At 45.2% G+C, this 10,703-nt stretch overlaps 1 protein-coding gene across 3 annotated transcripts in view; it reads right to left on the bottom strand.

The window, feature by feature from the left end:
• Positions 1 to 2,202: 2,202 nt before the first annotated feature.
• The window catches only part of ATG4B (autophagy related 4B cysteine peptidase), a 46,998-nt gene continuing 38,497 nt past the window's right edge, over positions 2,203 to 10,703 (bottom strand). For 2 of the 3 annotated variants that reach the window (XM_050965612.1, XM_050965610.1), the window contains 5 exons: positions 10,168 to 10,246; positions 9,479 to 9,624; positions 7,648 to 7,704; positions 6,067 to 6,160; positions 2,203 to 4,224 (listed from right to left, as the gene is read on the bottom strand). In XM_050965612.1, coding sequence (XP_050821569.1) covers positions 4,151 to 4,224; positions 6,067 to 6,160; positions 7,648 to 7,704; positions 9,479 to 9,624; positions 10,168 to 10,246 — 450 coding nt within the window. In that variant the 3' untranslated portion in view covers positions 2,203 to 4,150. The remainder of the gene's footprint in view (positions 4,225 to 6,066; positions 6,161 to 7,647; positions 7,705 to 9,478; positions 9,625 to 10,167; positions 10,247 to 10,703) is intronic. The other variant, XM_050965611.1, reaches the window with a different exon arrangement.

Here is a 10,703-nt window from a genome sequence, read left to right as displayed (position 1 = left end):
TGGGACCAGGTCAATTAGTGTCTCTAGGCCTCAGTTCCCCAGCTATAAAATAGGAGTGATAGGGAGGTACTATCTCATAGGGTTGTTGTGAGGATAAATACATTAGAGATTGTGAGGTGCTCAGATGAGTGTGCCAGTAAGAACCTTGGCTAGATAGGTTGCTATAGTATGGGACTGGTCTGCACGCTGAAACTGTAATTATCTTTAAATTGAGTTGAGTTCCCCAAAGCCAGGATAATGTGTCAGCAGCTTAAAGTTACTCTTTCTTGTTTTATGGATCCTAATGTCCAGTTGCTGGACGTTGTTTTGTGGGTAATGTCCCAGCATACCCCACCATGTCACACCTGCCAGGGACTGTGGTCTTACCTGACTCTCTCAGCTTCTTCCTGGCTGAAACCAGATTTCATGGTGATATTTCTAGAATAGCGTTGTCTGTGTTCTTACATCAAACAGAAGGCTTGATTGGATGTAAAATTAAAATGTTGGCAGGGTTTTAGTTTCTGTATCTATGGGTCACTTTCAAAAAAATCTGTCAAAATCAGCAGTTTATATTTTATGCTGCATTTCTATTAGACAATTGTTGGCTTTTTGATAGGTTGAACACTAATTTAAGATACCTTGGAAACAGCTCAGCTCATTTGACAAGAGGTCAGCGCTGTAGCTCTTAGTTATGTCTGGCACTAAAGATTTCCCTTCTGCTAGCTGGAAATTAGGGTTGAACTCCTTGGCCCAGCAGATGCAGAAATTCAGTTATGGAGTTCTAAAGTTTAAATGAGGCTATGCTGACAAGATCCAATATGATGGAAAGAAATTGGCTAAACTGTTTTAGTGGAACAGTTTCTTTAAGTATGAGGCTATTGCAGACTTCTCCTTTTGATAACTGTTAAACAGATTTTAATTTAGCTTTGTGTCATTATTGAGAGTAACTGCTGCAGTAGACTTATTTTTACCATAAAGTTTGTTGAGAAAGGAGGGCCTATGTGGCTGAGGTACAGGACTAGGAAGCAGAGACCTAGGGTCCCAGCCCTTCTGCAAACATAATGTGACCTCAGGCATGTTACTTTATTGTTCTCTACCTTCGTTTCCTGTCTGCAAAATAGGAGCAGTACTTCCTCAGCCTGACTCTACACAAACCTAGCTGAAAAAAATTTCATATCCCTCACTCTCATAACCAGATTCCTTGTCACAACAGATTAAAGGATTCAGATGCTGACAGGGATCCCTTTTAAAGGGAAGAGCAGCTCTATCATCATTAGCAGTAAAATAGTCATCTTTAGGCTTCAAAGTTAAATACCCAGAGAGATAAATGGGACACTTCACATTTGACTAGTTTTGACACTTCATATTTTTAAAGTTACTTTGTAGGCATGAGGGCTAGCAACCTAACTTTTATAAATGAAAACATTCTAGAACACAGTTCTGTAGCTAGCACACATGGGATCCTGACTGTAGCTGAGAGCAGTCTAGCTTTGCTGTTGGTAAGCATAGGGCCAGGCGTTTAAGAAAGAAATGCATGTGTTGGAGCAGTTTAAAAGCACATAAATTGGTCATTATTTTGTCCTTACACTGGATGCTTTTATCTTTCCCATGTTAATTATCTGCCTTAAAATTTACTGGAGGATGGTGAATTTTTCACCAACTTGTTTCTGTTTAAGAAGCTCTAGCAGTCTAGGACTAGGCACTATATTCATACAGGAGCTTGCAATAACTGGGAGGCAAAGAGACTGGCATTAGCACTGCAGTAAGGGAAGGTGACTCCTGAGGTTGAAAAGAGTGCACTAGTGTTCTCCTGTCTCTTCCACCCCACTCCTTTAAAGAAAAAACATCAAACCAAAAATAACCTTCCCAAGCAAGCATACAGGAAATGGCTCAGTTATCTTGAGCCTGACAGAAGGATTCATGCCAACTGGTCCAGGACTCAACTACATTGAGGCATGGCAGCTTAGCTTAGTTAGGCCTAGCTACAGTTCCAAGCATCTACTGTGGACTATCAGACATCCTTTGCACCCCTTCAGTTCTCTTAACAGGTTAGCCCAGTCCTTTGCCACTCAAAGCCTGGTTAAAACTAGATGCCTTAGAACTGCTTCAAGATGATTTTTCATACTATGGCATAAGCATCTCTGGACAAGGAGTAAGGGGTAAAATACACACCTCACATCCCTAACAGCATGGGTTGCTCCTAAGAAAGAAGTACTAAAAAACTCAAAGATTTTAAGTTTGTTTATTCAGATACAAATTGAAAGCAGTTGATGAACGGAGCACAGCCCCACTTCGTCCGCTATCTCCCCTCCCCCCTTAAAATTAATGCAAGAGATGAAGAACAGCAGCAGAGAGAAAGCAGCAAGTAATTTAGTGACAGAAGCATCATGGCTCAAGAGTTAAAATCTCTGGCTGTCTGGGAGATTACGGGTAGATAATATGCCAGTCAGCCTTGTCATGGAGGAGAGCATTTATGGCCAGTTTATGCACCTTCTGGGCACAAAAGCATCAGCTGACAAGTACTGTTCCCAAATGCAGGAAAATGCATTGCAAACATGGATTTGCCATCTGTAGAAGCCCTGGAGAAAGGAGAAGACTTCAGTAGCTTCTGTGGTGGCTCCTACCAGGACACAGTTCTCCTATGCATCTGTTTTTACTAAATTTAGATATTATGGGCCCCAGGCAAATTCATGTAAAGTTATTAAAGTAACTCCAAGGTTTCCAATATAATTGTGTTTGATGTTTAACTATCAACTTTTCTAGGCAACCATTTTTTTTTCCTGACATCTTCAGATCACTTAAAATGAGTTTCTCTGGCCTAGCTTCTACAGTATGCATTTGCCACACTGTGCTAGAAGGATCATAGAGGGAAGCTGCAGAATAGCATATGAAATGGTACCTATCAGCCAACAAATATATTCTATGTCCAATTAAATTTCAAGCCCCCTTGTACATCATTTTGAAAGCACAGAGTCAATAGGAGCAGTAGCTGGAACTATTCAATCAACCCAGGAGGAATGGTGCTACACAAGATGCTTTGTATCACCAAAAACTGTTGGGTTAAGGACTAATTCACAAAGGTGAAACCTTACATACCAACACCAGGAGCCTATGGAGTCAAAAGAGGGTTTAGGTATGAGAAAGGAAATGGTAGATTCTCAGTCTTCCTGTTCTACCTCAGCGCCTCTCCCCCTCCCTCCACCATTTTAACTAAAAGAAATATCAGGCTCTTAAGATTTAAAAACCTCTCACAGGACTGTCTAGCTCTCTTAACATACACTTTAATGAAGACACCTCACTGCTGTATTTGTCAATCCATCTTTTGAGAGCCTTGGTGTTTCAGTGACTCAGCCAGTGAGACTATGGCCCTCACGTACATATTTTCTTCCTTCCTCCTTTTATTTAAACTGGGTTTCTCCTCCCCTTTTGGTTATCATCTTCAGACCTTGTGGAAAACCTCAGGGTAATGTCCAGAGAGGAAGTGCTTCACCTCTGAGAGAAGGTTGCCCTTTATAAGAGCAGGCAGCACTGTGTGTGAGAAAGCACTGCAACTATTATTAAGCATGAGCAGCAGCGCGTGGCCTATTACAATGGAAAATGTGACCATCTAGGTGACTAGTTCACATACTGCTGTGCTGGAGACTTCATATGGGACAGGCCTGGTAATAATTTACATTGCTTTCCATAAATCTAAGTCTGCCCAAGTCAGCCATAAGCAGGAAAGCTGTGGAAGGAACTAGCAACAGTATAGCTTTTGCCCCCCCAAAAGAGGGATAGCTCTGATTAAATATCACTGGGAAGTACTCATAAGGGATTAGCTCCATGTGGGATTTCTGCTGTTACTATTGTACGGGCAGCTGAGCTGCTGCTGCAAACAAACCAACCAAAACTTTGAACTCCTAGGCACCACTGCATCCTCTTCTTGCACATGTTTTGTGGTGAGAAATCCTGACTCTGGTCACTGAAGCCTTAATGACGACTTGTTTCTTGATCCCAATGCAGACAGTGCACTCTGTGCTTGAGACTGCACAGAATGCTGGGATGGATGGGAGGCAGGGAGGTCAGCAAGCACCTATGAAAACCAGGAAGGGCCCAGGTGCTCGAAGGAACTTCTTCCCCCCCGCCATGCCCCACACACAACATAGACGTGCAGTCAGTTTCCTATCTATTTTCAAAGAGATAAGATTTCAAAGTCTTCGTCCTCCGAGTCAAAGAATCTTTCTAACCTGTCTGCATCAGAAGAGTCTGAAAGACAAGAGACAAAAACCACCTCTGTTTAATGTGCCTATTGCTTAAAACATTTACACCAAAGCCACGCACCAGCCCAAGCTGTATGAGAGGAAGAGGGGGGCCATGATTGGCTGAGGGATTTGGGGGGAGGGAGAGAGAGAGAGAGGACAGAGCATGCTTTAATAGCAAGTAACAATGGACAATCCACATTACACCTACACTATGTGTAGCACAGAATATATCAGCTAACCCTAAATGTTATGTTCCTCAGCACTGGATAGTTTGTGTCACAGCTTCATGTGGCATAATCTTGTGTTCCAATGTCTGGTGGCTGTATGTAGAAGTGTCAAATGCACAGACTCTATAGACCCATAAATATATATGCTGTATGCTATATATAGAGAATTCTGATTAAAGAGAGGCTTGGTTCAACTATATCTTTGGAAAGAGTGGACCAGTGATGTCTTGAGGCTTTATATGGACCATACTCAATCCTCTGTTGCTAGTATTACGAGACGTTCCTTCAACTCGTGTTGGGGTGTGTGACATTTCCTTTTATTAATGCCTTTGATCCAGAACACTAGGAAATGGCAACACCACAACCCAGATGTTACTGACTCTGCTGAGGCCAGCTCTAGCAGGGAGCTGACACTGGTGCAGAGTCATGTTTCCTACTGATTTGAAGAGTGCAGGCCACACCGATGGAGCAGGCATTGGTGAATGCCCAGCCCAGCAGCACTGAAGGCAGTGTGTGTGTTGGTCTATGATAGTTCTATCATTACAGCAGGCATGCCAACTGAACCCTCCAAATTTAGAGCTGACCATAGAGGAAAACTCAGAGAGGGGAAAGAAGTGGACCTAGCAGAGACCAACACTAGCTAAAGCAACAAGAATGTGTTTTAGGTTTTACCAGAGTAACCAACAGCTAGTGAAATGCTGACTGCACAGCAGGAACAGAGGAGACTAGTCAGCTAAGAATTGGTGGGGCTCCGAGTTGGGGCTCATTCGGTTGGATGAGGGAGCATATGCAAAAGCCCAATGGTTCCTGCTTTCCAGTGCCCCAACTAGATTGAGGGCCCATATGCACCAGGAGCATGGATGTATCTATACATAAAACACCCAAGGGGCAGTACTCTCAACTGAGGCGATAAGGGAAAAAGCAGCCAATATCTCAAGGACAATGACTGCAGTAAGACCAAAGTGAGACTGAATTAATCACAAACATCAGTAATTCTAATGAGGGCCATAGCAATAAGATGAGCAGAAAAAGATAATGGATTGGTAAGGGGAGGGAGAACTGAAGGTGAGCAGCCCATGCCAACATTTTAGGGAGGAACAAGAGATGGGAAATAAGGGTATGGCTACATTTGGAATTTCAAAGCGCTGCCGCGGCAGCGCTTTGAAGTGTGAGTGTAGTCGGAGCGGCAGTGCTGGGAGAGAGCTCTCCCAGCGCTGCCTGTAAACCACATCCCTTACGGGTGCAGCGCTGGGAGCCGCGCTCCCAGCGCTGCCGCCCTGATTACATTGACGCTTTACAGCGCTGTATCTTGCAGCGCTCAGGAGGGTGTTTTTTCACACCCCTGAGCACGAAAGTTGCAGCGCTGTAAGGTGTGAGTGTAGCCATGGCCTAAGGAAAATTTGAACCAAGAAGGATTAAGAAAAAGGGAAAGAAAAAGCTTTCTTAGAGGAATGGACGGAGTGAGAGATAAGGGAGACTGTGAGAAAGGCAGTGATAGAACTGAGCGTCACAGCAGGGAGAAAGAGATAAGAGCGCATGGTATAAATGACAGGACACATCCAGTTCCTGGTAACTACAGAGATGTTTGTCCACAGATATTCCAGATGGCTGGGCCTTACCTGGTGTGAGATTCAGAACATCAGGGCTGGAAAAGTGTGAAGGCTGATGTTCTACCAGTTCAAACATTGGCAGAGCGCCTCTTAACAGGGACAGCTGTGGAGCGAACACAGAAGCCAGTCTGTTAGCACAAATATGCCTCCAATCAAGGGTAATAGTGACAGCCTCTTCACTCAGGAGCCAGAAGAAAGGTGAAGAATCTGACAGAAAAACTGACTAATATGTTCCTCTTCTCTACCTTTAAATCCCTGCCTTTTCTGGAAGGGAGCAGTCAGCTAGCTGGTTTCTATCACTAGACAGCAAGGGATGGCAAAGAGGATCCATAATGCCTTTGGCTCTCCTCCCAGTTGGTAAGGAAAGGTCCTGGCAGAGCAGTACAGCAGAATACTTCTTTTAAAAGGAGTTCATGTGTAGAGATTTCCTGGTGTAGAGATTGAGAGCAGACCTATCCTAGGAGCACCAAATACACACAAGCACCAAGAAGGGTAACCAGAGCCTCACAGCATCTGAGGCAAACAGCAGGGCTAGCCTTGGGAAATACTCAAGACATCATCAGGGAGCTGTTATATTTGTTCAAGCTAAATGAGTTATTAGTTCTGAGGGTTCAGCTTCTAAGCCCCAAACTAAACAAACCACAGCTTAACTGTATCTCTACCATCTGGGACTGTTAAAGCCACCAAACTTGAAATTAGGCAAGGATAGGACATGGTTACTATATGGACCTGAGACTCCCATCCACCCCGCTTCCCACATATTTCCAAGGAATAAACCAAGAGTGTTCCTTGTGTTCCACAGAGATCCCACAGTGCCCTGTTTTAGCAGAGGCGTTAGCCTCATTGTCCGACAGTTCCAAGCTGGGTAATTCTATTTTGCTCATCCAAATTCCTTGTGCAATTTCAGAAGGTTATGCACTTCGATTCCTTTTCTCATTGCTACTTTGTTAAACTGCTGCTGCAGGGACTGAGGAGACCAGGGATCTTCCCCAGTCTCTGGCAGACTTCCTGTGACACACCAGACAAGACACGAATCTCACTCACAGACCTGTCTAATTTTTCTAAAAGCGATTATAATTTTTTGTAAAGTGATAACTCCTATTTTCAGCCTTGAAGAGCTTCACACATTAATGGTTGTAAGGTGCTTAGAGATCATAATTGAGCTAGTCCCCCTCACACCAGTCAATCTGCTGGCCTTCAAGGCAAGGCATAAAAGATCACCTCTCAGGTATTTGCATTTCTATTTGCAAGTTAAATGTGGGGGGCTGATTCTTCTTGGTTTTAATTACCAACTAGCTGTTTACTCTTTAAAAAGTAGTGGGGGAGGGATAGCTCAGTGGTTTGAGCATTGACCTGCTAAACCCAGCATTGAGAGTTCAGTCCTTGAGGGGGCCATCTACAGATCTGGGGCAAAAATCTGTCTGGGGATTGGTCCTGCTTTGAGCAGGGGGTTGTACCAGATGACCTTCTGAGGTCCCTTCCAACCCTGATATTCTATAATTCACCCTGCAGAGTGTGCTGGATGCATTTGCAGAAGTTGGAAAATAATGTAGACCATGCCCTTTACCAGTGACATGGCTGAACACAAACCTTTTTGATTTGCTGGCACCAGTTATTAAAGTCTTCCTCTGTGTTGCAGAAAAAGCCCTGAAAAGAAATTGTGTACAATCTTTATTATCTTAGAATAAAACCAAAAAGTGTGGATACTGTCTATCAAAGCCTCACAGAGTAATGCCAAGCAGTTATATGAAATATACATTCTGAACATTGGCTATGCCAATAAAAATGTTTCTGCTTTTCATGTAGTGACAAAGCCAAAAATTTGAGAATGTTTTTGTAGTTCTAGTCACCTGGCTTTAAACTGTAATTCAGATGTAGCAAAACTGGCTACTTCTCATGGACTTACTCAGGCCAGTCTCTTCCAATGCTGAAAACACTGACTATGGTCTCAGCTGGGGCACATGACTTACAAGGAGAGGCTGAGGGAACTGGGCTTATTTAGTCTGCAGAAGAGACGAGTGAGGGGGGATTTGATAGCTGCTTTCAACTACCTGAAAGGGGGTTCCAAAGAGGATGGAGCTCGGCTGTTCTCAGTGGTGGCAGATGACAGAACAAGGAGTAATGGTCTCAAGCTGCAGTGAGGGAGGTCTAGGTTGGATATTAGGAAAAACTATTTCACTAGGAGGGTAGTGAAGCCCTGGAATGGGTTACCTAGGGAGGTGGTGGAATCTCCATCCTTAGAGGTTTTTAAGGTCAGGCTTGACAAAGCCCTGGCTGGGATGATTTAGTTGGTGTTGGTCCTGCTTTGAACAGGGGGTTGGACTAGATGACCTCCTGAGGTCCCTTCCAACCCTGATATTCTATGATGGAAGTGACATGGGGACACAGCCAGCCCAACTGGACACACAGTTCAGACATTTCACATTTACCTGAGAACACAGTGTTACAATTGTACTTGGGTCCAGAGGTGCTGACTTTCTAATGGCTCTGCCCCAGGCCCTGCCCCACTCCACCCTTTCCCCCAAGCCTCCACCCTCACCCCACCTCTTCCTGCCCCTTCCCACAAGCCCCCACTCTCACACCATCTTTTCCCATTCATGCTCCACCCCACCTCTTCCCTCCACCGAGCATGCCCCGCCATTGCTCCTGTCCCTCCCACCAGTGCTTCTGGCATGCCATGGAACAGCTGATCCGCAGCAGCAGGAAGCGCTGGTAAGGAGGGGAAAGTGCTAATTGGTGAGGCAGCTAGCAGGCAGGAGGCACTGGAGGGAGGGGGAGGAGATGCCGGTAGGTGCTCAGCACCCGCCATTTTTCCCCCCAGTGGGCGAGCCAGCCCTGGAGCACCTACGAAGCCAGCGCCTACGCTTGGATCAGCTACTTCACCACAAGGCAGGGTGCAAATCCAGACTGCAATTCAGAGATGGCAGAACCTCAGTTATCAGGCTGCTGTCAGAAAGGCAATTGAATGTACAACTGCATGAAGATAAAGTCAGGGATACAGAAGAGGCAACTTCTCTCCAGGTACCCTTCACTATACCCTGGGGCTGCTATAATCTCCATAGGTCAATGCATTCACTTTATTTCAGAGTTGCCTGCAGCACTTGCCACACTGCATGACAGACCCTTAGCAATTAGTCACTGTGTAGATGCAGCAGTGTAAGGGGGTTTTCCCCTCTACTGAATTGTTTCATGCAGAAGAGTTATTTTTGACCAAAATTTTAACTTAAATCAGGGTATGGAAGAGTTTGCCAATAGGACTGGCAAGTAAATAGCATCTGCATCAGCAGACTTGTAGGGAGAGGAAACAGCCAGAACAGAAGGGAAAGCTGAAAAAGACGGTTCCAACTGCTACAGTGGCATGACTGCAAAGACAGGGTCAATCTCTCAACAGCTGCAACAGAAACAAGTAACAGATACACACCACTGCGATGGATGGGTCAAGTTCAGCAATGCTCATTCGGCACGGGGGGTGCTGGCAGTGGAAGCTCTCATCAGGGATACAGCCATTGTCACTGGGTTCCATTGCAGGCTGTGTAGTGTGGGGGTCCAAGTAAATTAGCTCCTCACCTGGACAAACAGGAGAAATTAACAGGGTATGTCACACCAGATGAGCGCCCTGTGAGTGAGCGAGTGGATAAAGGTCACTAACGCATCCTTTGTCCCTTCATAATTGGTTCATGATTTGGAAAACAGAAGGAAGAGGAAAATATACAGGTGCTCACAAAGGAAAAGAGGGAGAAGAGGGTAAACAAATTATACATCCCCATGAATGGAAGGCAGCTCTGGATCTAGGACAAGGTCAGACAGACCCATCTGCTGCAATTTAATTCTATGTGAGGAATGTTCCACAAGGAATAGCACTTTAGGGTTTGTCTAAGGGAGTCTATACCCATGGCTGCAGTCACCCTGGATCCTCACTCACGAGGCTCATCTCATAGTACCCTCAAGCTATTCTCAAGTAAACAGGGAACACCACTCTGGGGAAGGTGAGGGCGAGTTGGGGGAGGGCTGCACTGCTCCGCAGTCACTTCCCTATCTGTGGGCAGACATCTCAAGACATACTGGACACCTCCCTAACATGGCACAAAGCTAGGCTGGTTAGTCACTCACCTACATAGCCAATGAAGTAATGAGCACTGTTGGGTTTCCCTCCAATCACTCCCAGGGACTGAGGCATCATGAAGCAGTGCTGGAAAGCAAGACAGAACATGGGCAGATGGCAGGCAGCAGCAACTAGAGCAAGTGATCAGAAATCAAACTCAAAGAATCACTGATAGTGGCACATGCTGGGCTTCTGAACCATGAGCAAGCCCAGCAGCAGAAGCAACGGTTTATGGTAGAAGGTCTCTGCCAGGAGGGAAGGATGCTGCAACATGGAGCCTTCAAGGGAAAAGAGGCTCAGAGAAGCCTTAGAGCCCTGGGGAGAAGTAGACCAAGAAGAAAAAGAGGCAAGAGGAGGAAGAAGAGGAGATGAGACTCCAGACATTGCATGGTGCAATCTGCACTATGGTCACAAATTCCACAAGCAACTGAGCAAAACCCAGCTCCACTCAGTCAATGACTAAACTCCCATTGACTTTAGTAGTGTCAGGATTTACCCCTAAATCTTTTGTCAATGGATCTGCAATAGCACTCCCAAGGGAATT

The sequence above is a fragment of the Gopherus flavomarginatus genome, chromosome 8 (assembly GCF_025201925.1).
Source record: "Gopherus flavomarginatus isolate rGopFla2 chromosome 8, rGopFla2.mat.asm, whole genome shotgun sequence".
NCBI classification, from domain to species: domain Eukaryota; kingdom Metazoa; phylum Chordata; order Testudines; family Testudinidae; genus Gopherus; species Gopherus flavomarginatus.
The sequence above is the reverse complement of the archived record's forward strand: the minus strand, read 5'-3'. Positions and strand labels throughout refer to the sequence as shown.